The sequence below is a fragment of the Haliotis rufescens genome, unplaced genomic scaffold (assembly GCF_023055435.1).
Source record: "Haliotis rufescens isolate VD_foot unplaced genomic scaffold, xgHalRufe1.0.p SCAF_13, whole genome shotgun sequence".
Taxonomy (NCBI): Eukaryota; Metazoa; Mollusca; class Gastropoda; order Lepetellida; family Haliotidae; genus Haliotis; species Haliotis rufescens.
In genome coordinates, this window is record NW_025963813.1 from 27,436,059 (window position 1) to 27,460,244 (window position 24,186).

General features: G+C 40.4%; 1 protein-coding gene across 2 annotated transcripts in view; it reads right to left on the reverse strand.

Moving 5' to 3' along the window:
* Nucleotides 1-328: 328 nt before the first annotated feature.
* LOC124152491 (transmembrane protein 26-like) overlaps nt 329-24,186 on the reverse strand; it is a 107,704-nt gene continuing 83,846 nt past the window's right edge. For both annotated transcript variants that reach the window (XM_048394372.1, XM_046525435.2), the window contains exons 3-5: nt 21,679-21,847; nt 4,328-4,531; nt 329-1,209 (exon numbers count right to left, since the gene is read on the reverse strand). In XM_048394372.1, coding sequence (XP_048250329.1) covers nt 703-1,209; nt 4,328-4,531; nt 21,679-21,847 — 880 coding nt within the window. In that variant the 3' untranslated portion in view covers nt 329-702. The remainder of the gene's footprint in view (nt 1,210-4,327; nt 4,532-21,678; nt 21,848-24,186) is intronic.

The following is a 24,186-nucleotide window of genomic DNA, read 5'->3' on the forward strand; positions in this document are numbered from 1 at the left end:
AAAAGTGTGACACTGTAACCACACAGTTTTCAGGTGGTTGCATAATGGTTAATAGGGTAGGAAATCTAATGCCAAAGTGAAAAGACTGAAATGTGTAAGGCGTCACTGGGACAGACCATTTCATATTCTGGGGGTAGGGTGGGGGTTGACTACTAGGAGTTTTAAAAAAAAATAATTTGTTCCAGAAATACATTGTTCATCAGACAAATACATGTGTTGTAATTTGTTTCTCCTTTCACGGAAATAGATGTCCGTCTTGAAGCAGTGACCAAGAACATATCCTGTATATAGCCCACCCCACCCCACCCCACCCCACCCCACCCCACACACCAGAAAATGATAGGTCTGTAAGCTGGGTACACATGGCCGTTGACAAGAACTCAACACTGCATCTAAAATCGTATTTCTAAACACCAGTTCTTAGTATTTTACCAAATGGGTAACAAAGTATGTCATAGGTAAACCTATTGATTTAAATACTCCATGAAAAATATAGAACACACATTTTCCAATCAATACCGATGAGACCGGATACAACTGGTACGATCTGTTCAATACGAGTCTCAGATTATGAAATTATATGTTCAGGGCTTCTATCACATGTAGTCGCATAATCAGGCATGGATATTGTCATCAGTTTGAATAAGAACAATAATATGATATCCACCGAGTGTTTAAAGTTTCAGAAGACACATAAACACGTCAAACTTTGGAATTTTCCTGTTGTCGAAACTGAGGCGGTCTTCTCGGATTTGAGGCATACACGTTCGGGGCTCGATCAGGGGAGATAAGGCTGGCCTTACCATCGTAGATTGGCATGTCATGAACACGTGACTGCCGCGTGGCGGGAGAGGTGGTCTTGTCCGACTTGACCGCCTCCATCTGGACCACCACCAGGCGATAAATCAACAACACGATGACCAAGGAGTTCTTGGAGGTGAAAAACATATTAGTGTAGCTCACGACACCGTATCTGAAGATGAGGAGCATGCGCACAACGAGGAAGGGAAGATCCTGTAAGGCAATGGAAATCATGATTCCGTAGATCTCCGGATTGCAGCATCCACCTTCTTCCTCCTTGTTGTACTGGGTGGGAACCCCGGACTGGTCTCGCCGAGCTCTCGTGGCTGTGAGAACTAACGTGAATTGGATGAGACTTGCGGACCATATTCCCAGAATTATGTAGCATAGCAGTCGGTTGTGTTTTACCTGGAAATAAAATTGTTTGAACATTTCAGTAAGCGGAAACGTCAAAAACATTTAACAATTAAAAAACTGTACCCTACTTTCTTTCCCAGGATTCTCCAGCATCAGTACTTGTGCTATTAACAACTGCTTGTCTGGTCCAAAGTCAAGAGTTATAGGTCTGATGCAACAATATAAACTACCGGGCAAAAGAGCGTACACTTTCCATGGGCTTGAATATTGGATTTGACCAATTAATTACAAACGTTGTCAAAACGTTACTTGGCTAAAAACTGTCGCCGGAACACTGCAAACTTCAGGTTCAAAACACAACTCTGATTCCCGCATCACCATCGAATACCCATTTCATGTTTGTATCATTTTAGCCACCATCAAGCAATCGGGTGGAGGGGGTTGGCCTACAAATTCAGTTCGCTAGGTCTAACAACAGCTAAAAATAAATAGTTCAAGTATATATTTATTTACTAGTATTTCCTCAAAATGTGAAGAAGGCAGGGAAAAAAAGAGAAAAGGTTGGGCGCGTGAGTTCTTAAGATAGATTATCAACAGGTTTAAATTGTAGTATTTTAAAAACTTTTATATATATAAATACTGATAGCGACTAATGGGTTCTTAGAAACATTTTACGTGTTTATATCGTCAGGAAACTACACCACTTATAGCAAGGAGGGTATTTAATTTGTTAATTTGTCTCCAGTAAACATCCTACTGTTCACCTGATAGAGCTGACAGCTTGTAGTTACATAAGACTAGCGAAGCTTAATGTTGCCTACAAAGTCCCTTGCACGTGTGGGACGACAATCCTGACCAGTATCACCACACAGTCCCAACGATCCGAAACTTACTGTCGCTTTGATCAGAAAACATGATACATGTGTTTGTGTGAAAAAGTACCAGGAAACTACGTCATAATCCAAAACTTCAAATCATATTAATAATATTTATTTAATTGATCAAGGTTTTTCGAATTACGCTGTGATGCTTTGAAGATTATGTTTTCCTCTGGGACTGGAATAATTAAGTTGGGAGAACGTTATCGTTTCATTGAATGACACTCCTCTGACAAACCCTACCGAACTGCAATAAAGCACTGATTGCAGCCTCGTTAAGATATACTTTGACGTCACTTCCTGTTTTAAGACCGCGTCTAAGATAATTAATATGACAAAAGAAGCTTTTCGCACGTGCAGAATCACTTAACTGGATGCAGGCAACAACAAACAGATCTACCATCAACATCATCCAACGTTCTTTACTGAGTGATATATATATCTGTCATTGCCTACCTATACCGCTCGAGGTTTGTTAAGAACATAGCGCCCACTGTACTTAAGCATACCTATACAGTACTGTGAAGGGAGCAAGTGGGCCCAATGATACAGGTGACCGCAATTCGATGAGTTGTGTCCCCGATAGGCCAATGTCAACCCTTACCGAACTACGCTGGAATTTCTGGGCTCAATCGTATCGCCACCAGTGGCTATTACGAGTTAAGTCCCTTCTATGTCCCTCCTATTGACCAATACGATTGCAAATCTCATATCACTTGCATTTTCTTCAAACAAAATGGCGGCGCCAGTGAAGACGATGTGATCGTTAATCAAGATCTGTATTGTAAGAAAAGGGTCTTACTTTGCTAAGTGTATCATATCACGTGAGCACCTTGACATGAAAAGATTTGGAAAATGTCTGTTGACGGCATGTTAACTGCACATGCTTTGCAAATCCTGCAATCGACCGAAATCTGTACGGCAGTTTACGAATCGAAAGTGGATTTCGTTACGCGATTTTGATTGGACTATGCATAGACTCATTAGTCATCAATATAAGTTGATAAAATGACAAACCGCCTCCATGGTCTAGTGGTAGAGCGTCCGCCCGAAGAGCGGATGGTCCGGGGTTCAATTCCCGGCCGCGTCATACCAAAAGATGATAAAATATGGTACTTATGGTAAAATAAGGTAGTATGCTTCATTTGTCGTACGAGAAGACAGCCTCCGTGGCCTGGTGGATAGAGTCGATGGTACTTGTTGTTACCCTGCCTGGCGTTCGGCATTAAGGGGCTAAAACACGGAGTCAGTATACTGTGTCTGAATGGCGCAGTCATGTGAAACTGCGGCATGGTATCTCATTGGGCTGGCACTATAAAATCCGCATTAGTCCGGACTAGTACAAGCAGCCACTCACACACGTGCATGCACGTCGCTGTATAAGTGTAAAAATCTTGAACGCGACGTTAAACCCCATTTCACCTCACCTCAAAATCATAACAAGATTTCAATTAGGTCATAGGACCACTGGACCACTGGACCACTGGCAGTGATGGTTTGTTGCCAGACATACCCATTGGTGATTTCTGGATAGAATTTAGCCCAGTAATCCATGTTTGTCGCAAGACCCAATTTAGTATAAGGGTGGTCAGACCCGGTCACATGGTTGATTGGGTGTCCTCATACTCCGACTAAGTGGGACGCTGTTTATAATACCCACTATTGATTTGTCTGATACTCCATACTCGATTCGGGCGGTAGGGTAGCATTGTGGTTAAAGCGTTCGCTCTTCACGCCGAAGACCCGGGTTCGATTGCCCACATGGTTACAATGTATAAATCCTCTTTCTGGTGTCCTCCTTGATGTTGCTGGAATATTGCTAAAAGCGGCGAAAACCTCTCTCTCTCTCAATCACTCCATTCTCGATTATTAACAGGTTGCCGTTATAGAGCTGGAATATTGCTGACTGCGGCGTGAAATAATATTCTCTCATTGTTACCAAAGAGACGTATTGACTATTCTCCCACGTATGTTGCCCGGAAGCAGGAAACGCGAAGGTCAAGTACAAGGCCATAAAGGTCCAAGACGGATCATTCGGATTAATTATTTTCTCAGGAAATGGACCCTTATATTTTCTACAAAGTAAATATGTTCAACGTTTTAATATATTAACAATCTGCAAGGATTTAAATTCTGGAAAACAGCTGTCCTCGATAAAATTGGAGTCAAATCGTCCAAAGCATTATACGAAAGCATGAGAAACTCGTTGGCATCAGAACGTTTTTTTAACATGTAACGAATTTGCACTGACGCAAGGTTCGTCAATCCTGGAAAGTCAATGTGTAACTTACCTCCTCCTCGTTGAAGGCCTCGTAAAACTCGACTATATCAGCTGCCGTACCCACGTAGACCAATAAGAGTTGAGACAGCTGGTCATGTGACAGGGCGCCCTTGGGCAACATCCATCGCCCAACGATGAGCATGAGGAGGAGGAACTGTTCTATTGTCCGGAGCCAGAGGTCCGCGTCCAGAGACAGGGGGATGTTGATCTCCAGCTGCAATAAAACGTGGATATGTTGGTTTATAGTGAGTGGGTGAGTGGGTGAGTTGGGTTTAACGCCGCTTTTAACAGTATTCTAGTTATATCACGGCGTGTCAGCTTAATGTTGGAGGAAAGCCCGAAGTGATGCAGGTCTCAGACGTTTACCACTTCGGTGAAACCCACGAGCACGGATATGGTGCTGACAAACCTTGATTCGGGATTCGAACCCACAATCATAGGTTTATGGCTTGTCCAAGGGATGCAACTCTGCACATCGAATCGCGGCGCTTTAGGCAACTGGGCCACCCGTGCCCCCTGTTGGTTTATATGTTATATATGTTCAAATTTGACAAAAATGATGTCCGATGCAATTCCCTATTTTGACTTGTACCATATGTTCCCATATATTTTCAATTGACTTGCCTTTGCATGTGTTGTGACTGGTGCCACCGGTGGGGCAGGATACGCTCACCTATTCGCGAACACCTGGTATCATTACTATTTGCTAGTGTTTCATAAACACATGCTCATGATATTGTCGGAATTGTTCATAGATATGGAAAGGGTTTTGTCGCTTTATTTATGAATGTCGTAGTTGCTTTTGCGTGATGTTTGTTTGATGTTTAACGCCGCACTCACTCAACAATATTTCAGTTTTATGACGGCGAGTCTGGATCGGACAAACCAGTGATTGATATCATGAGCAACGTCCCACATACAGTCGGGGAACGATGGCACGCAATCAACCACGTCGGCGAACCTGACCACACATCAAATAGTACTGAAATGTGTATATGAATCACAAAAAACACTTTGAGAGGGGTTTAAGCAGCAGACACGAGAAATGGGCTGCCCTCATTGTATCCATATGCATTGTAAGAAAGATGTGACGTTAAATATTAACTCACTCACTCACTCATTGTAAGACAGGTGTTTAGAATGTAAACACAGACAAGACATGTTTAGATCTAAACATGCTTAATAATGTGTTTAAATCCTAAACCTTAATACACATTTGGTGTGTTGTATCTTAACGCATTTAGGTCTAAACACATGAAATGAGCTGTAGTCTCGCAGCCTAAACACCACCTAAACACTACACCCCCATAATCATAACATATTCAGAATTTAAACGCTATAACACATGTTTAGATTTTAAACATATTCAGAATTAAAAGACGTTAAAACATGTTTGAACATGTTTAGATTTTACACTTTTAATGTTTGAACATGTTTAGAATTTAAACACGTTTAAACATTTTAAAGTTAAAACATGTTTTAACACGTTTAGAATTTAAAACTGTTTCAGTATCATTTGACAATAAGTCAAACAGGAATACGATGTTTCATATATATTGAAATTAGATGTGCAAATCAGATTCACAGGCACTTGCATAAAATGACTTACGCCGAACTTGGTAGAATATTACTTAAAATCATACAACTTAACCAAACTCGGTAAATGGTGACTTGAAAGATTGACACTTGTGACGCCAACAGTCTCCGTGGCTCAGTGGGTAGCGCCAAGGACTACACTTTCAGAGGTTGCAGGTTCCTATACCCGCCGAGGTTTAAACTTCTATGTGTTCACGAATGTGTTGTTGCTGTATGACCAGTGGTATTTCTCTCATACAAGAAGCTGACAATGACAGTATATCTGATTACCACGATAGACACTTAACCTTTTTAGCTACCACTACCCGCCCACCCTCCAATTAATCCATGTATACTGCTAAAATAGCTTTTATCCCTCAATCCCCCTACATACACCCACTTCAGATCCCATTAAACGTTAATAAAAACATATAAAGCATCCCTTTTTAAATTACAATGTACCTACAATGAATTGCAAGGGGAGTGTACGCATTTAGACCCTAAACACGTTCAGCTGTTGAACACAATCCTAAAAATGTGAAGATCTAAACATGTGAAAATATGGGACAAGGAACGAGTTTAAGTTTGTGTCTGGGATCTACACACATTTTGTACAGTTTGCGGAATCGAAACTTGGGCTCCGACACGAGCAAACGCTTTAACCACTAGGCTACCCCACCGCCCTTACCGATTGGAATAAAACAAACAAATGTGGTGTTGGCTTGCTGAGGTGAAGTCAGGTACTCCCCCAGGAACGCATTAGTCTATAGATCTTGGTTACATCATGTGGCAGGCTCAAGTAGTTATACATATAAAAATATCTTTTATATTAAGTAACTACTAAGCTTTTTCTCAGTTTATCCTCCACTAAATTCACACTGCATACTTTTGACTTACAGCACTCTTTTCAAAAAGCTTTTCGAACTACTGGTACACACAACATGGTCACACATTGCCTCTGGTAATGTGACATGCCATGTTCCTTGGACTATACGGATTTAGAACTGACGGTCCATGTAGATGGGCGGTGGGACAGCCTAGTGGTTAAAGCGTTCGCCTAAGGCCCGGTTTCGATCCCCATGTGGGTGAAATGTGTGAAGCCCATTTCTTGTGTCATCCCCTGTGATATTGCTGGGATATTGCTAAACGCGGCGTAAAACAACACTCATTTATACGTCTAAGTTAGTCTACACGATCTGCGCGTGATCGACATTCATTGCCAGCGTCGACCGCATCCATGGTCCTGTGGTAGAGCGTCCGCCCGGAGATCGGAAGGTCCGGGGCTCGATCCCCGGGTGCGTCATACCAATAGACGTTAAAATATGGTACTTGTTGTTTCCCTGTCTGGCTCGGCATTTAGGGGCTAAAACAAGGACTGGTCGGCTCGGAGTCAGTATTCTGTGTCTGATCGGGGTTCTCATGTCATACCGAAACATAATTCTTATTAGCATACATAAATCTAACTTCCTCCATGTAATATAGGACGTTGTATTCCTCAACACGAGTGACTATATGGAACACTCCATTTGAACCGGTTACACTGAAAACACAATCTAATAACCTCTCTAAACAAGTGTGTCAAATCAATTTTAGAAATATTTAGCTGTTGTTGTCGTACTTTATGATGGTTTGTTGAGTAAGAAATCTGCATTGTTTCAATAATAAAATGCCCTTTTATAAAGCACCCTTAAAATTCTTCCCGCTGCATGCAATAAAAGTGGTTACAGCTGAAAGGCCCGCCAAACATATCTCCAAACAACACTTGCAAGATGCATCGAGATTGGTTAAGAATTGGCGCCGTAATTCAAATATTTGTTACTCTAGCCATTAAGTCGAGACCATGTATAGAAATTTCATGAAGCCTCGTTTTCGATTTACTTCCTCTCGACGTCGACAGCGTGGGTCAGAGCAGCAACGTTCTGTGTATATTACAAGGGAATAAACTCTATTCACGGCTATATGGTAAGTATTTCACATTTTAGTATGTTAAGTTTGCAATAGACAGCACAACCTGCACACTTTCAATGCCATTGTTGAATTATTTGCGCCTGAGGGGGTCTTTTAAAACTTCAGGCGACCCTCGGAGCACGATCGTTCTGGACGTTTCTTTTGAGTACATAGGGGTGACAGCTTTGATTAAGGGAGATAACTCAGAGAGATTGCTTGCCAACATTTTTATAGCTGTATTGATTCAATATTGTTATAGTTTTTAACTTATGCTTAAAAACAACAACAATTTAGCATAAATAATATGATATATACCGTATGTAATGTCCGTGGCATAACGACAACTGTTTATAACAGCTGATATTAACATTACACGTAGCTATATAAAAGGATAGGCCTAGATCTATGCCCATATTAACTAAAACAGTTCATGAATATTACATCTTACGCGATTCGAAACAGACATCCATAACATTAATCACAGATATAAAGCCATAACGTCCACTTTTGCATATATGCGTAAGATAGCATTCACTCAAACAAGTATTCAAAATATTCACACCATTCATTCATAACACGCACGCAGGTGCACAGACATACAAAGTGTCTTTATTTTACAATTTAATCTCATTAAATTACAGCACTTGTATTGTACCCAAAACATGCTGAACCTGAACAATAATGCGGACATTGCCGCCATGATGACCCTGTTGACATACATATAAGGGAGACAACTTCAAAGAACATTTTACTCGCATACAAGCATACATATTTATAGCATACATATCCTTAAAACGGATTATGTACAGATATTTAAAAGTTACGGACACTGTTTCATAAAGTTTGCTACATAGTAGTTGCTAGGCGCGTGAATTATGTCTGTTCGTAGGGATTATGTACATGTTTACCTCTTATATTTTTATTCAGTAATAAATATCAAACAATTTCAGGTCAATTCAATTCTTATCATCATAAATCATTATGGCCACACTGTCCTGTCCCCACTGTTATGTTGTAAAGTGAGGATTATGAAAAATAATTGACAGTGAAGCATAGCTTTAGTGGTAATGTCTAAATGTTCATAATTGTATATATTTTTTATCTTTAGAATCCACTCAAATGGAGTGGTCAAAAGTGGTCCTTCATATTGCCCTAGGGATATTTGTGACCACACTAATCATCATCATTTTAGTCTTTATCCATCACTGGATCTATCACTAACTGTAAGTATTCAGGGCTTAGCTTTAAACACTGGTTTTAGGAATGCCACTATTTCTAAAAAATATTTTGATTTGTTTGTGATGAACATTGTGACACGATTATCTGTTATATATCTGTGTGTAACAGGAAAAGTTTATAACATACATGCGTGGATCCATTTATCTCCCACTGTATTTCCTATATGTTTGCCTTATTTGTAGACAGAATGCCCCCCAAACTAAGAATAAGGGATGGAGGGAATGAGGTGAATTATAGGAACTTGAACTTAGGAGCACCAATTCCAGTGGATCCCAAGACTTCTGTTGAATGGAATCCTAAAAGGTTCTTCGATGTCAAAGTGTTAGAAACAAAAACTGAAGATGGAAGAACTCTCCAGAAGGTACACTACATCGGATGGCCATCAAAATATGACCAGTGGGTAACAGTTGAGTCAGTTGTGACTGGGTCATCCCTTCTTCAGTCCTGAAGATATGTTCCAGTTCCAGGTGTTTTCAGCTATACGAGACAACCTACATTGCCAGAGAGGAACCGATTCCTTGGTTTCCATTAAAGCACCTGTCTGTACACCTGCGGGGATAAAGCCTCTGACTGATCTGTCAACTACTATCTACTCCCACAAAGGCATCAGCAACAGATCACTCTACCGCTTCAATGATGTCCATGCACCAAATGTTTTATTCGGAGAACATTGGTGGTACAGGGTTTTAAACCCTGCAGGAGACTTCTGTTTTGTTAACAGGGAGACACTAAGCTTTGGCTGTTATGAGCAAAAAATGAGAGAGGAGTATGACACAGACTTCAAGAAAACCTTGATCCATCGTGGATTTGTATTCTACATGACATCTGTAAAAGAAAAGGGGAACCATGTCGAAATGGACCAACTCAGACACATACTGAAACATGTGTGTATTCATAGCATGAAATAAGTTACCAGTCATCCTTACCAGTTTCTATCTAAGTATTTTTTAAAGCTGATATGTTCAGCTTGTAGGATAATGTATGTGTGTTCTCTCTATCATATATTTTCACCCATGGTTTAATCTAGAGATTCTTTGAAACCACTCCTCAAGGTGTTTTGTTTATAGATTCTGTTTGACAGCTGTGAAATGTTCACTATACTAGGTTTATTTGTGTTATGCCTATCAGGTACTTTCTTAGAGATGTCACTATTTGAAATCAATGTGACAAAACTGTCATTGTATGACAGTTTTACCTCTGATATTTGTAATAGTATTATTTCATCCTTATGTGTGAAGAGGAATATAGACCTACACGTTATCCTGTTTGATAAAGTAACTCCAACAGTATCTTCTTATCTTAAGAAACTTTTATCAAGGTATGGTAAAGCTACAAGAAAGGGTGGTAACCAACTGAAACGGCTTCTTCATGAATGGGAGAAGGAGGAATATCATATGAAAGTATATGTTACAGGAGATTGCTTACCACATGTTTTATCAAAGCTTGATCATGAAAAGAAATCAAAGCTTTCCCTTCTGAAGAAATACAAATCAGCCGTTAGAAAGGCTAAGTGGATAAGTTGCAAGAACGTTCAGTTGAAACATAAGGTTAAGAAACTTTCATCCAGATTGTTTTGTGTTCTGAACTCTGAAGGAAAAAAAGTCAGATGTCTGAAATCTGATTTAATCTCTCAGTCACAGATATATAAGCGAAAGCAAATGCTTGTCACAGAATGTAAGCGTTCTCTTGAATTCCTACAATGATATGATATGGAGACAAAGGCTGTTCAGGCCAAGGATGCAAAGGGCAATTGTTTTGATGTATCCCTTGCTGGAGGCACTGTGAAGAAAATCACAGAGAGCCCTCAAGAAGATTGACAAAGTATTGTATGTGAAAGATTCTCAGAGTATCAGCAACATGGCTTATCATGAACTGTCGATGGTAGTTCCCTCTTTACCCAGGTTGCATGTAGTAAAGAAGAGAATGTTGCATTGCAATCATGAGGTCCATATAGTGAATACTCCTGGAGAAATTAATGGTGTTCAACAGTCTTTGAAGGAGAGATTGAGTAGATACATTTCTGGTAGATTAGCAGATGACAGAGACAAAATGTTGGGAACCAGGTGTCTTCAGGTCAAATTCACAGGGGAGGGTACTCTTGTAGGTAGAAGGAAAACCTTGATCAGTTTTGGTTTCTCTGTCCTAGGCGATGGCTGGTGTAAATCTTGTGAAGGGAACTACCTTTTGGCTATGTTTTATGCCAAGGAAGGGGATGAGATTGTAGCAGAGGCTTTGACAAACATTATCAGGGAAGCTGAAACATTGGATCATCTAACTGTCTAGGGGGAAGTCTTTCATGTACAGTTCTATCTAAGCAGTGATTCTTCAATATGGTGTCAGGAAAATCCTCCTGTGCTTGTTTGTATAGTTGTCTCTGGTGCAAATGTCCTGCTAGTGACAGATATGATACCCAAAAGCAATGGACAGCTTCAGATAAATCAAAGGGGGCTCGAGCTGTTGAGGAGATAGCATCAATGTCAAGGAAAAGATCACAGAAATCTAACTGTGTACACCCTCCCCTATTCAAATTTATACCAATAACTAGAAGAATTCCTGACACTTTACATTTGTACTTACGCTTATCAGATCAACTGGTGAAGCATTATTGATATATGAGCTAAGGAGCGGAGACAACACTAGAAGGGGCAATGCCACATACAAAAGAGATCAATGTAAAAACATATCAAGGTTTGAAACCTTTGTTAAAATTCTTGGAATTGAGTTTCACTTCAGAAATGAGAGAGAATCTGGAAGGTTCACTTTCAGAGATTTCACAGGACCAGAGCACAGGAAATTTGCTGCTCGGATAGTCCTTGGGGACATGATCCCAGGTCATCCAAAACTAAGAGCTATAATCTTTCTTTGGGGGGAACTTGGTAGCATTATGTCAGTCCTGGGTCAAAAGAATTTCACAGATAGTGAGATAATGGCATTGGAATGTAGGTGTAAGGCCTGGGTACACACATATGGTAATGTCTACCAGAGGAAAGATGTGACCCCTTACATGCACATTCTTGCGTGTCATATTGCAGAAATGATAAGACTCCATGGTGACTTAGTGTACTTCAGCCAACAAGGTTTTGAAAAACTAAATGACTGCACTACAGTTTGGTATTTACGATCCACATCTCATCAGGGTAGAGCTGCATTGAAACAAATAATGCTTAAACAAAACCGTCTCGAGTTATTATAAAGTACAGAAGAGCGAAAACCACTGAGATCAGCAAAATGTTCTCTTTGTCAAAGCACAGGTCATAATAGTAGAAGCTGTGAAAATCATCCCTGAAATGCTCAAATACTGTCTTCTGGACAACATGTTATGGATCTTTCCCGGCAACACTGAACATAATTGTCTGATTTTTCGAGCTTCTTAACTTGTTTTATTGTGTCAATAATTCTTGTGTGGTCTGTAACTAAATATTAATGATACAATGGTTTCATTAGATGAGTACAATGTTTTACAGATTTCTTAAAAGCATTTTTAAATCAAAAGGAATATGATGGGCTTTGCAAGAGACGATACGGTATTATCATAGTAGTCTTATTCCCCTAATATATGCGTATCATTAGCATACATTTGGTGACTGGTGATTTCACAAAATGTGTGAGCAACAGGGGATGTGTTTGTGGACCTTGTTTGTGACTTCTGAAAACGTTTGTGAGATGATAGGCTGTGGAAGACACCCTTATGAACATGGTACACCATTTTGTGAACTAAGAAATATATCTTTTTGTTTAAATGATATCATTCTTGTTATTGCCTACCTACCATGTCAATGTTGCATAAAAGGTTTAATTCAAATGTTATCACATTCATGATTAATTTGATAATTGTAAACTGCTCATCATTTTCCTTCTAGGAATAATGGTTGTTTGTTGTTTAACGCCGCACTCAGCAATATTCCAGCTATATGACGGCGGATTGTAAATAATCGAGTCTGGACCAGATAATCCAGTGATTGACATCATGAGCATCGATCCACGCAATTGGGATACGATGAAATACATCAACCAAGTCAGCGAGCCTGACCACCCGATCCCGTTCGTCGCTTCTTAGGAAAAGCAAAGACAGCTTTTACTGCAAGCATGGATTGCTGAAGACTATTCTACCCCGGATCTTAACGGGTCTCAAGGAATAATGAGCTAATGCTGCGTAGTATTATAAGGGTATCGTTATTGTTCAGATCAGTATCATCTTCAGAAGCCTCAGGTCTGTAATGAACAGACTAGGGGCTTCTGCAAATAATAATACCCTGAAAAATAACCTTACCGTTTTCATAGCTGAAATTTGTAGTTAATCCCCAAATTAACAAAACAACAGACAGCAGCATACGTTTTGTGACAAAGAAGGTCGCTGATTAACAAATAGTAACGTCCTAGAAAAATAATATAGGGTTACGTCATGATCACAAAGAAGAAACATGACGCCAATAGATAACCTGTCGTGAGGGAATGTGGGCTGCTGTCACGTTACAGTGGCCCGAATTCTTTTTATATGCAGAAGATAATTCTATCCTTTTTCGCAATGCTGGTTGGCTCTACTAAACAAAAATGTACACTACACCTCCTTGAAGTAAATGAACCCTTCCATTGCCGGGGTAAGTAGGTCACGAGAAAATTTACATTACCATGTCTTGACATGAAACTGCGGCATGGTATCTCAGTGAGCTAGCACTATAAATCGGCATCAGACTAGTACAAGCAGACACACACACACACACACACACACACACACACACACACACACACACACACACACACACACACACACATGCATGCACGTCGCTATAAAAGTGCAATAATCTTGGACGCGACGTTAAATCCAAATTCACCTCACCTCATTGCCGGGGCGGTCGGGTAGCCTAGTGGTTAAGGCGTTCGCTCGTCATGCCGAAGACCCGGGTTCGAATCCCGACATGGGTACAATGTGTGAAGCCCATTTCTGGTGTCCCCCGCCGTGATATTGCTGGAATATTGCTAAAAGCGGTGTAAAACCAAACTCACTCACTCACTCACCTCATTGCCAGTGTTAAACAGAAATGCCGTTTTTCCGCTTGTATTTTATCCGGTCCACAACTCCTAATACATGACAGGTGAGCGAGCCGTGACATCATAAGACGAAGTAGCAAAACAAAAAGCGAGAGTTCACACAGTAAAGTTAACACTTCACTTGGTTCAAACGGACTTTTGTATTTTGAAAGGGAGGGTCTGATAAATTATGTTTGCTATTCCAAGCAAGATGTGCTGAGCTGATATTGTTGTTTGGGCTGTGTCAGTTATTAGTAGAAAGGATGTAGGTATTCACTTCTGCAGATATGTACAGTTCTGGGAAAACATTACTTTGAGTACGTACTATTTTTGGTAAGCAAAGCTATGAATAATAAATACTTCGAGTAAGCATAGCTGCAATCACGCAATACTGCGGGTAAGCTCTGCCATGGACCTACTATAGATAATCGCTACTTCGGATAATAATGCTGTGTACCATTTTGGGGGTAAGCAATACTGTAGATAATCGCTACTTCGGATAGCAATGCTGTGGGTCAGTACCATTTTGGGTAGGTATTGCTGTGTTTGATCACTGCTTCGGATAGCAATGATGTGGGTCGGTACTATTTTGGGTCGGTATTGTTGTGTATGATCACTACTTCGGATAACAATGTTGTGGGTCAGTACCATTTTGGGTAGGTATTGCTGTGTTTGATCACTGCTTCGGATAGCAATGCTATGGGTCGGTACTATTTTGGGTAGGTATTGCTGTGTTTGATAACTACTTCTGATAGCAATGCTGTGGGCCAGAACCGGTACGTATTGCTGTGTATGATCACTGCTTCGGATAGCAATGCTGTGGGTAAGTACCATTTTGTGTAGGTATTGCTGTGTATGATCACTATTTCTGATAGCAATGCTGTGGGTCAGTACCATTTTGGGTAGGTATTGCTGTGTATGATCACTGCTTCTGATAGCAATGCTGTGAGTCAGTACCGGTATGTATTGCTGTGTTTGATCACTGCTTCGGATAGCAATGCTGTGGGTCAGTACTAATTTGGGTAGGTATTGCTGTGTATGATCACTGCTTCGGATAGCAATGCTGTGGGTAAGTACTATTTTTGGTAGGTATTGTTGTGTATGATCACTACTTCGGATAGCAATGCTGTCGGTCAGTACTATTTTGGGTTGGTATTGCTGTGTTTGATCACTGCTTCGGATAGCAATGCTGTGGGTCAGTACTATTTTGGGTAGGTATTGCTGTGTATGATCACTGCTTCGGATAGCAATGCTGTGGGTCAGTACCATTTTGGGTAGGTATTGCTGTGTATGATCACTGCTTCGGATAGAAATGCTGTGGGTCGGTACTATTTTGGGTAGGTATTGCTGTGTATGATCACTGCTTCGGATAGCAATGCTGTGGGTCAGTACCATTTTGGGTAGGTATTGCTGTGTTTGATCACTGCTTCGGAAAGCAATGCTGTGGGTCAGTACTATTTTGGGTAGGTATTGTTGTGCATGATCACTACTTCGGATAGCAATGCTGTGGGTCAGTACTATTTTGGGTAGGTATTGCTGTGTATGATCACTACTTCGGATAGCAATGCTGTGGGTCAGTACTATTTTGGGTAGGTATTGCTGTGTATGATCACTGCTTCGGATAGCAATGCTGTGGGTCAGTACCATTTTGGGTAGGTATTGCTGTGTATGATCACTGCTTCGGATAGAAATGCTGTGGGTCGGTACTATTTTGGGTAGGTATTGCTGTGTATGATCACTGCTTCGGATAGCAATGCTGTGGGTCAGTACCATTTTGGGTAGGTATTGCTGTGTTTGATCACTGCTTCGGATAGCAATGCTGTAGGTCAGTACTATTTTGGGTAGGTATTGTTGTGCATGATCACTACTTCGGATAGCAATGCTGTGGGTCAGTACTATTTTGGGTAGGTATTGCTGTGTATGATCACTACTTCGGATAGCAATGCTGTGGGTCAGTACCATTTTGGGTAGGTATTGCTGTGTATGATCACTGCTTCGGATAGAAATGCTGTGGGTCAGTACCATTTTGGGTAGGTATTGCTGTGTATGATCACTGCTTCGGATAGCAATGCTGTGGGTCAGTACCATTTTGGGTAGGTCTTGCTGTGTTTGATCACTGCTTCGGATAGCAATGCTGTGGGTCAGTACTATTTTGGGTAGGTATTGTTGTGTATGATCAGTGCTCAAGAAAGCAATGATGTGGGTAAGCTATACTTCGGGAAATAACTGCTGCAGGTAAGTCTTCGTGTGGGTAAGGACGGTTTTGGGTAAGCACATGGCTATGAGTAAACACTATTTTTGGTAGGCATTGCTGTGGATAATCACTCCATTGAACAAGCACTTTTACGGATAATCACTACTTCGGGAAAGCGCTGCTGATTGTTAGCAATGTTGTGGGTTGGCAATAGTTTGGTAAAACATTGTTGTCGAAAATCACTACTTCGGGAAAGCATTACTATGGATAATTACTTCAGATGGCATTAGTAAGGGACCAACCACTTGGTATTCAGTGGGTGAGGGCAACTTATTCAATCTCCTTTCTCCAAGATTACAGATATGCCTCCCTTCACCAGTAAATAGCGATATGTTTTATTCGATGATGCCACGTAGGAAAACTAAATAGTTAAGATTATAAACGAAAAAGCCAAAAAGAAGACAACAATATTCGAATTTCGTTCTAGCCAATGTGTTTATATTGGCTGAATAAAATATAGAATTTCTATTAGATGAGATGTTTTAAAACATTTTAAAAAACCTTTAAACAATGTGTAAACGAGATCCATTTCCCAACCTGATAGCATCCACTCTTAAAAATGTTTTATGATTCATTTCAAAAGCAACGGCACATTATTATGGTTATAACATGTTTCTCAAGCTCTACCTGCATCCATTATCTGGTTTCGTAATTGCACGCCCAGCAAGCTCGTGCGACATCATATCTTTGATCAGTCTACGATAACATTTTCACTGCTTATGTTTTTTTGGTTATGAAGAAGAAATCACCTCCAAGATAACCTCAAGAAATTGGGAGCATAAATTACAGGTGAACAGTGTATGTAAACATGTGTAATCTCGGTGTATATAAACACGTGTAAGGCGGGTTATTAACAACCGAGACGACGAGACTGGTACTTTGTATAGCATGCGTTTGCACCGAATAGTTCATCTTATATTGCACTATCATCACAGAGGTTTCTGACTTCTCGGTCCGAGTCAGCGAAGGATTTGCAGAAGCATATCTGATTTCTGTATCTCAACAACGAACGTTAACGGACAGTTTCGAATTGAGAATAATAATAACAACAACATCAATAATTAAAATCAATTTAAAAAAAATATAATTATTATTTTAAAAATAAAAAAAAAATATGTATTTTCTAATTATAACAACAACAACAATAATAATAAAAGCCGCTCCACGGTTTGTTTTATGCCGTGTAAATTAAAGTGACACATTATCAATAATGTTTGGTTGGAATATAGGTAAAAATGAGAGTAGAGATCAGGCGCGGTTTTCCATGAAACCCTTCCCAGCCCCAGCCCCCTTGCTCTCTAGCGCTAATGGGGTAATTGCCAAATATTCGTTACCAATCTAAATCTGCCATTTCATGACATGCGTGACAACTGATCTCCTGTAACAGTTTAGTGAGTGAGTGAGTGAGTATGGTTTTACACCGCTTTCAGCAATATTCCAGCAATATCACGGCGGGGGACACCAGAAATGGGCTTCACACATTGTACCCATGTCGGAAATCGAACCCGGGTCTTCGGCGTGAGGAGCGAACGCCTTAACCACAAGGCTACCCGACCGCTGTAACAGTTCAAAGCCGTGTTTAAGACCCTACTATTTACTGTCTGGCTGTTAACTATGACCTGCGATTCGAGTAATAGTGCCGTGACTGTGTTATCGCTTTCTTCTTAAGGGTTATATGAATGAAAAACAACTATTCATATGGCCTGGACTGATATTAACCAGCATTAAGTGTGGGATATTGGACTTTATATAACGCGCACGTTCCCACTGTGCATTAACAAATAAGATTTCAATCAAGATCAAAGAGAACAACGCTTATATATTTAAATGTTCAGTTATAACATTTCACCACTACAACATGGTTCTTTAACGTATTACACAAACTGCGATTGCTCAGGAAAGTTCTCTGACTTCCAATATAAAAATGGTACTCAACGTTTTTTACTTGATATGGTGCGGACAAGCCTTCTGGGATTCGAACCCATGATAATCGGATTCGGGCACGTTTAAGGGGCACAACTCTGCACATCGATTTACGGCGTCTATGACGACTAGAAGTCATTTTTGGCATACAGTTTTTAATATGGTCGTTGATTAAGTACCTGTATGGGAACCATATTGCTTTTTGAGAAGACCCGTGAAGATCCGGGGTAGAATAGGTCTTCAGCAACCCATACTTACCATAAGAGGCGACTATGCTTGTCGTAGGAGGCGACTAACGGGACCGGGTGGTCAGGCTCGCTGACTTGGCTGATGCATGTCATCGATCCCAATTGCGCGGATCGATGATCGTGATATCAATCACTAGATTGTCTGATCCAGACTCGATTATTTACAGACCGCCGTCATATAGCTGGAATATTGCTGAGTGCGGAGTTAACAACCAACCAACTATTTAGAAACAAATAATGAGCTTGTTCTTGCTTGATGTACGTATATTTTCTTTCTGAAAGTTCAAACGCCACCGCGGCCACCAAACTTGATAAGACGGGGATGCAAGGATCTATTTCACATCTAGATAAATACATGCTGGATATCTGAAACGCCCGACCTGCTGATGCCGTGATGATATGTCTCGCTACCGTCTGTCGGTTTTTTCTGTATTAACAGGATAAACACGTCTAAATTCCCTTTTTGTATTTTCTATAAAATTATTGAGTCTTAAACAGGTTTAATATTTCTGTTGCCAGTTTGGAATTTCATCAAACAATGAATCCAACTTCTTTACAAAGAACACGAACATTAATAATCCTGTTTTATGTTAATTCCAGCGTAACAACGCTAACAAGGCCATATGCGCGTTTTGCCAATAACCAAGCACTTGGGTATCAAAAGTAGAATCGGCGAAAGTACGAAATAACTCTTTTGCTTAATCGGTAATATCAGAGGCCATGCATATTATCTGAAATGACACAGAGCCACTGCACCCAACGCCTGCATGATAGGGTCGCTGGTTCTGGTCCGAAAGACCTTAATATTGCCTTATGGACACTGGTTAGATGTGACCGCTGGTCAAATGAATCAATTGATCACCGTTAAATCACAGTGAAGTCAAACTGGACGACCTCCTTGTCGCGTCTGACAAGAAGATTCTAATCTGTTGGGCTTACTGTCCAGATTAATTAATGACGGTTTATAGCAATGGTCAATAAATCTTATAGTACGCATGATAAATCCTATCTAATAGTAAATGTACTGTCCTTAGCTTATGGATTTTGTTATTGGCTGTACAGATTAGTTCTTGAAACTGGACTATATCATACAGGTCGATATAACCATATATAACCACTGAAACAACAGAGATAGCGTATAAATGGACTGGAGCGCGTGGGCTGTGTTGACAGTGTTGTTTTATTCGTGACCACTTTGCGACGTTCCGAAACAAGCCAAATGACTACTCGTGACCCACTCGGGGACATTTTATGAACTGGGTTCCATCTTAGAGCAAACGGGCGCTGGCGAAAAAATCCACCTTGTTGAACCATTATCGCATTTAACATTGATCGATAGAGGGACGAGTCGTCTTCGAGGTAACGAAAGTGTAGAGTGGTGACGAAGGGTGTAGCTTCACACTCAAACACCGGAAGTGACAAGTGGGTCGATTAAATTACCACGACAGCGGATAACATGACAAAAGACAGAAAAGATAACCCTCAGTAAAGAACAGAGGAACGCGATGACCTGTCTGATGCGGATCCCTCCACACAAAGCGGAACTAACAACGTTTTAGCGATAGCCCAGGTGGCAATTGCGAATCCATATTGGAAATTCCGATGAATAATGAATCATAATGCCTAATTTATGTTCCTTCACATGGCACATCAAGTATTGGTTCAAGCTGCTGAATTTTCACGCTGACGACTCCTAAAGCATCACGAGTGAGTCAGGACATGTCAAAGCAGAAACATGTCAAATCTGAGGTCGAGCAGAAACCGTTATTAATGATCTGTTCATGGTTTAGGGATGTTTTGGTAAAGAGAAAACTCTTTAAGATATTTTCGACAAACTGCTGTAACGTTTCGTGAGGAATGCATATTTAATCACGGTTCTAGGTGATGTTTATAGACCATTTGAAACCTGCTTTGACCCAGAGAGGTCGTTAAATAACTTAACTACAAGTACAGAAATACACTTGTTAAATTTAGACTGTGCTTGTTGGGTCTGACGGTTAATGCAGGAATGAATGTATCTCAAAGCATTTTGTATCTCAAAAAGTTGAATATTCCCATTATGTTAAGGGTGGGTATTTGATCTTCTTTTATGAGGTACAGTAAACTACGTTTATAAAGAACACGCTTATTACGAATAACGGATATAAGGAACTATTTTTTGGTCCTGTCTATTTTCTGTATATATTCGGTACATTTGCTTATAAAGAACTATGGTTATAACGAATTAAAAATAGTGGTCCCCTTGAGTTCGTTATAACCGTAGTTTACTGTACATACCCCTTCAAACACTTTAACATATATAACTCCTTTATACAAACGTCTCAGTGGTCTATTAGATAGAGCGTTTGTCTGGCAAGCGGGGGGTTACTGCTCTCGTGTCTGTCAGATACCATTTGTCTTACAACTCCTTGTTTCACTCGTGTAGTAATATCTATATCACCTGGCTGATGTGTGTCATTGTATCCTAAGTGTAGGGGTCGTTGTCCTTGCTTCCAATTACACTGTAAAACACATGTTTAGCTCTAAACATGTTGCACATAATCCTAACATACGGAATAAAGTTTTTCACATGAAATGGGCTCAGACCTCACTACATCCCCGCACCGTCCCCAAATCTGAACATGATTAAACTTCAAAGATTTTATAATCTGAACTCATGTTCATGATCAAAACATGCTTTGGCCTCAATCCATATTCCACTGATGGAAAGCGGCACGTGTTTTGGTTTTGGTTTAGAACACAGTTTATAAATGTAGGTTGCCTTGTCAAGAGTCCATAATGAACAGGCCGCCGTGATGTAGCTGTAATATTGACCCTGTTTGTTTGTTTGTCTGTAAGAGGCGACTAACGGTATCGGGTGGTCTGGCTAGCTGACTTGGTTGATGCATGTCATCGTATTCCAAATGCATGGATCGATGCTCATGATGTCAATCACTGGGTTGTCTGGTCCAGACTCGATTATTTACAGACTGCCGTCATATAGCTGGAATATTGCTGAGTGCGGGGTTAACAACAAACAAACAAACAAACAAACCACAACAAACTTCAAACCGTGATATAAATATATCCAAGCAGTATTAAATTCACTCATGAAACCCGAGTGATGTTGCTGATCCAACTACGGGGTTGTTGAGAGGAGTTACTCACCCCCAACTCCGCTATGGTCATGGTGAGGTCCTCGGCGGTGTTGTTGCGACCGATGATGGTGGTGTTGAAATTTTCCTTCTCGGCAATCCGCTCTTCCATGGCGTGAAGTTCCAGGAACCAGATAGCGGGCACAACGCTGCCCAGATAGAAGAACACGCTCGGACAGAACCTGCGAACCAGAAACACAAATGTAACCCACCAGGAGGAAAGGAACTTTATGGTGCAATGACGTCATAAAGATGTTTGACGTCAGCACAGTTCAGTGAAGATCGCCATTTGTGCGGACTGTACAAACATATATTATTTTTCTTATAGTTGGCAATGTAATAAAAACATTATTTCAAAACCTTTCAGAATAAGTCAATTCATCACGCATTATGTCTGAAAACTGCAATTATAATATTAATAGTTATAAGTCAGTTATATGAATTGAAGCTTGTGAATCAGATTTTTGTGTTCCCAAGAGACTGTAGTTTTAAAATATAATGAAACGTTAAAATGTGATGTTTCACCAATGCGGTCCCATAATCTCATGCTTGGTCACAAATAGGTAAACAGAGATATAAGACTGCAAATGTACACCTGTGTTTTAATAAGAGGGATGGGACCCCGCTATCCCGATCTTGTCGTAAGAGCCGACTATATTGAGGATCACGTGTCACACTGACTGATGTGACTGAGTGGGTGTCCTGGTACCCCCGAAAGCAAGGGTAACTGACCATGTTCCAGTGAGTGCATAATGCATCCTCTTTTTTGTTTGTTTCGATCTAATTTTACTTCGTTGCGATTAGGCACAGAAGCTAATATCCATGGGAAAGTTATTTTTCAATCATTGTCGGTATGCATTTTGAAAAAAATGATACTACAGTAAAATACGGTTATAACGAACACGCTGATAACGAACTGACGGATATAACGAACTTACTTTTTTGTCCCTAAAATGTTCTGTAGTTATGCTGTATATATGCTTATAACGAACTAAAATTAGTGGTTCCTTTGAGTTCGCTATAATCGTAGTTTACGGTACAATAATAGGTTACAAAATACGGTTACCATGATATTCCAAGTATGTGTGGCAATACATTTGGGGCAGAAGACATGTAAAATGGACAATGGGAATTATTTCAAATTTTAGGGACAACAGAGAGCTTGATTTGTTTCTTTTGCGTCATAATGTGGCGGTGTGGAGTCCTTATAGAAACTTGCGGTGAAGACAGAAACCGTGCAAGGTTTGTCCATATTTCTTGAGGGTTTTTACACGTAATGTTGGCCAACGCCTTCGGTTAAGCTCTACACTGAAAATAATACTTTCTTCTGAATAGCTCATTTATGTTAGTTACGTGAGTTGCCCCCCTTAGCTGTCAGGATGCGCTGATCCTTTGTCCAATTCCTGCTATTATTGATGTAAACATAGATATCTGAGGACATGTCATCAAACTAAAGGTTGCTAATTTTTTCTCCATCCTTAAACTAGATTGACGTGAGTGAAATACAGCTCACTCATGCATACAGCTGTGAGGTACCGATTTTGAGAAACAGCATTTTTTGCATTACAAACCAGGGAGGTTTTCAGTTACAGGTTTACAGACAGGCGAATGTGTTACAAACAAGAGATTGCCAAGTGTTTCTTTGTTGAACACGAACGTACAGCGATGCAATCAGTCAACACAGGGCTAGCTGTTGCAAGTGATAGTTCACCAAAAGTACGGAGTTTTTATTTCATTTTTGACAATGGCTGATATGAATATTATCTTTCTGCAACATGGGAAGTTAGGCAACGTTGTCGTTGTCGTTGTCGTTGTCGTCGTGTGTGTGACCTGGACTATGTAATCTCGGAGATGAGGGCCATTTTGAAAATATTCCCACGGGGAACTTGGGAACTTTGTGCCATGAGCATCAGTAGGGCTTTCTGAAGGTCTCCAGAAACATTCAGCTTTCTACTATTTGTTTCCAGGTTATATCTAATGTTCATGGCCTACTGCCCAGACAGCGTGGGTCGTTTCTCATGCCATCAAACACTGGTTTGCATGGGCCAGACTCAGTTAGTTAGATGCATCCGTGACATCGCTGGAAAACTGCTTACAGCGGTGTAGAACAACATGTACTCACTCACATGGGATGTGTGCCGAACTTATCATGAATGAATTTATGTCGTTGTCTTCTGATCATTTGTGTTTAATTTCTTCACAAGATTGCCCATCCACTTAAACTATGAGTGCGCTGGTATAATTTCCCTTATACTCGCGCCGTATCGCCTCTTACATGACACTCCTCGAACATTGCAAGTAAAACCAGTTATTAACATCCGGAGTTAGTATAACATGAATATTAGTATTCCTTAGGGTTTTGATATTATTCGCTATACCCTACTTCGTCAAGGGTCTTGTGCCATGCCTATAGCATATTTACGACAATGCCACACAAACTCGTCAAGGTTCACGATAGGTCACTGAACAAATCCGATGAAGAGAGGTTCACGAACGGGTATATGGAGCACTCAATGACGAG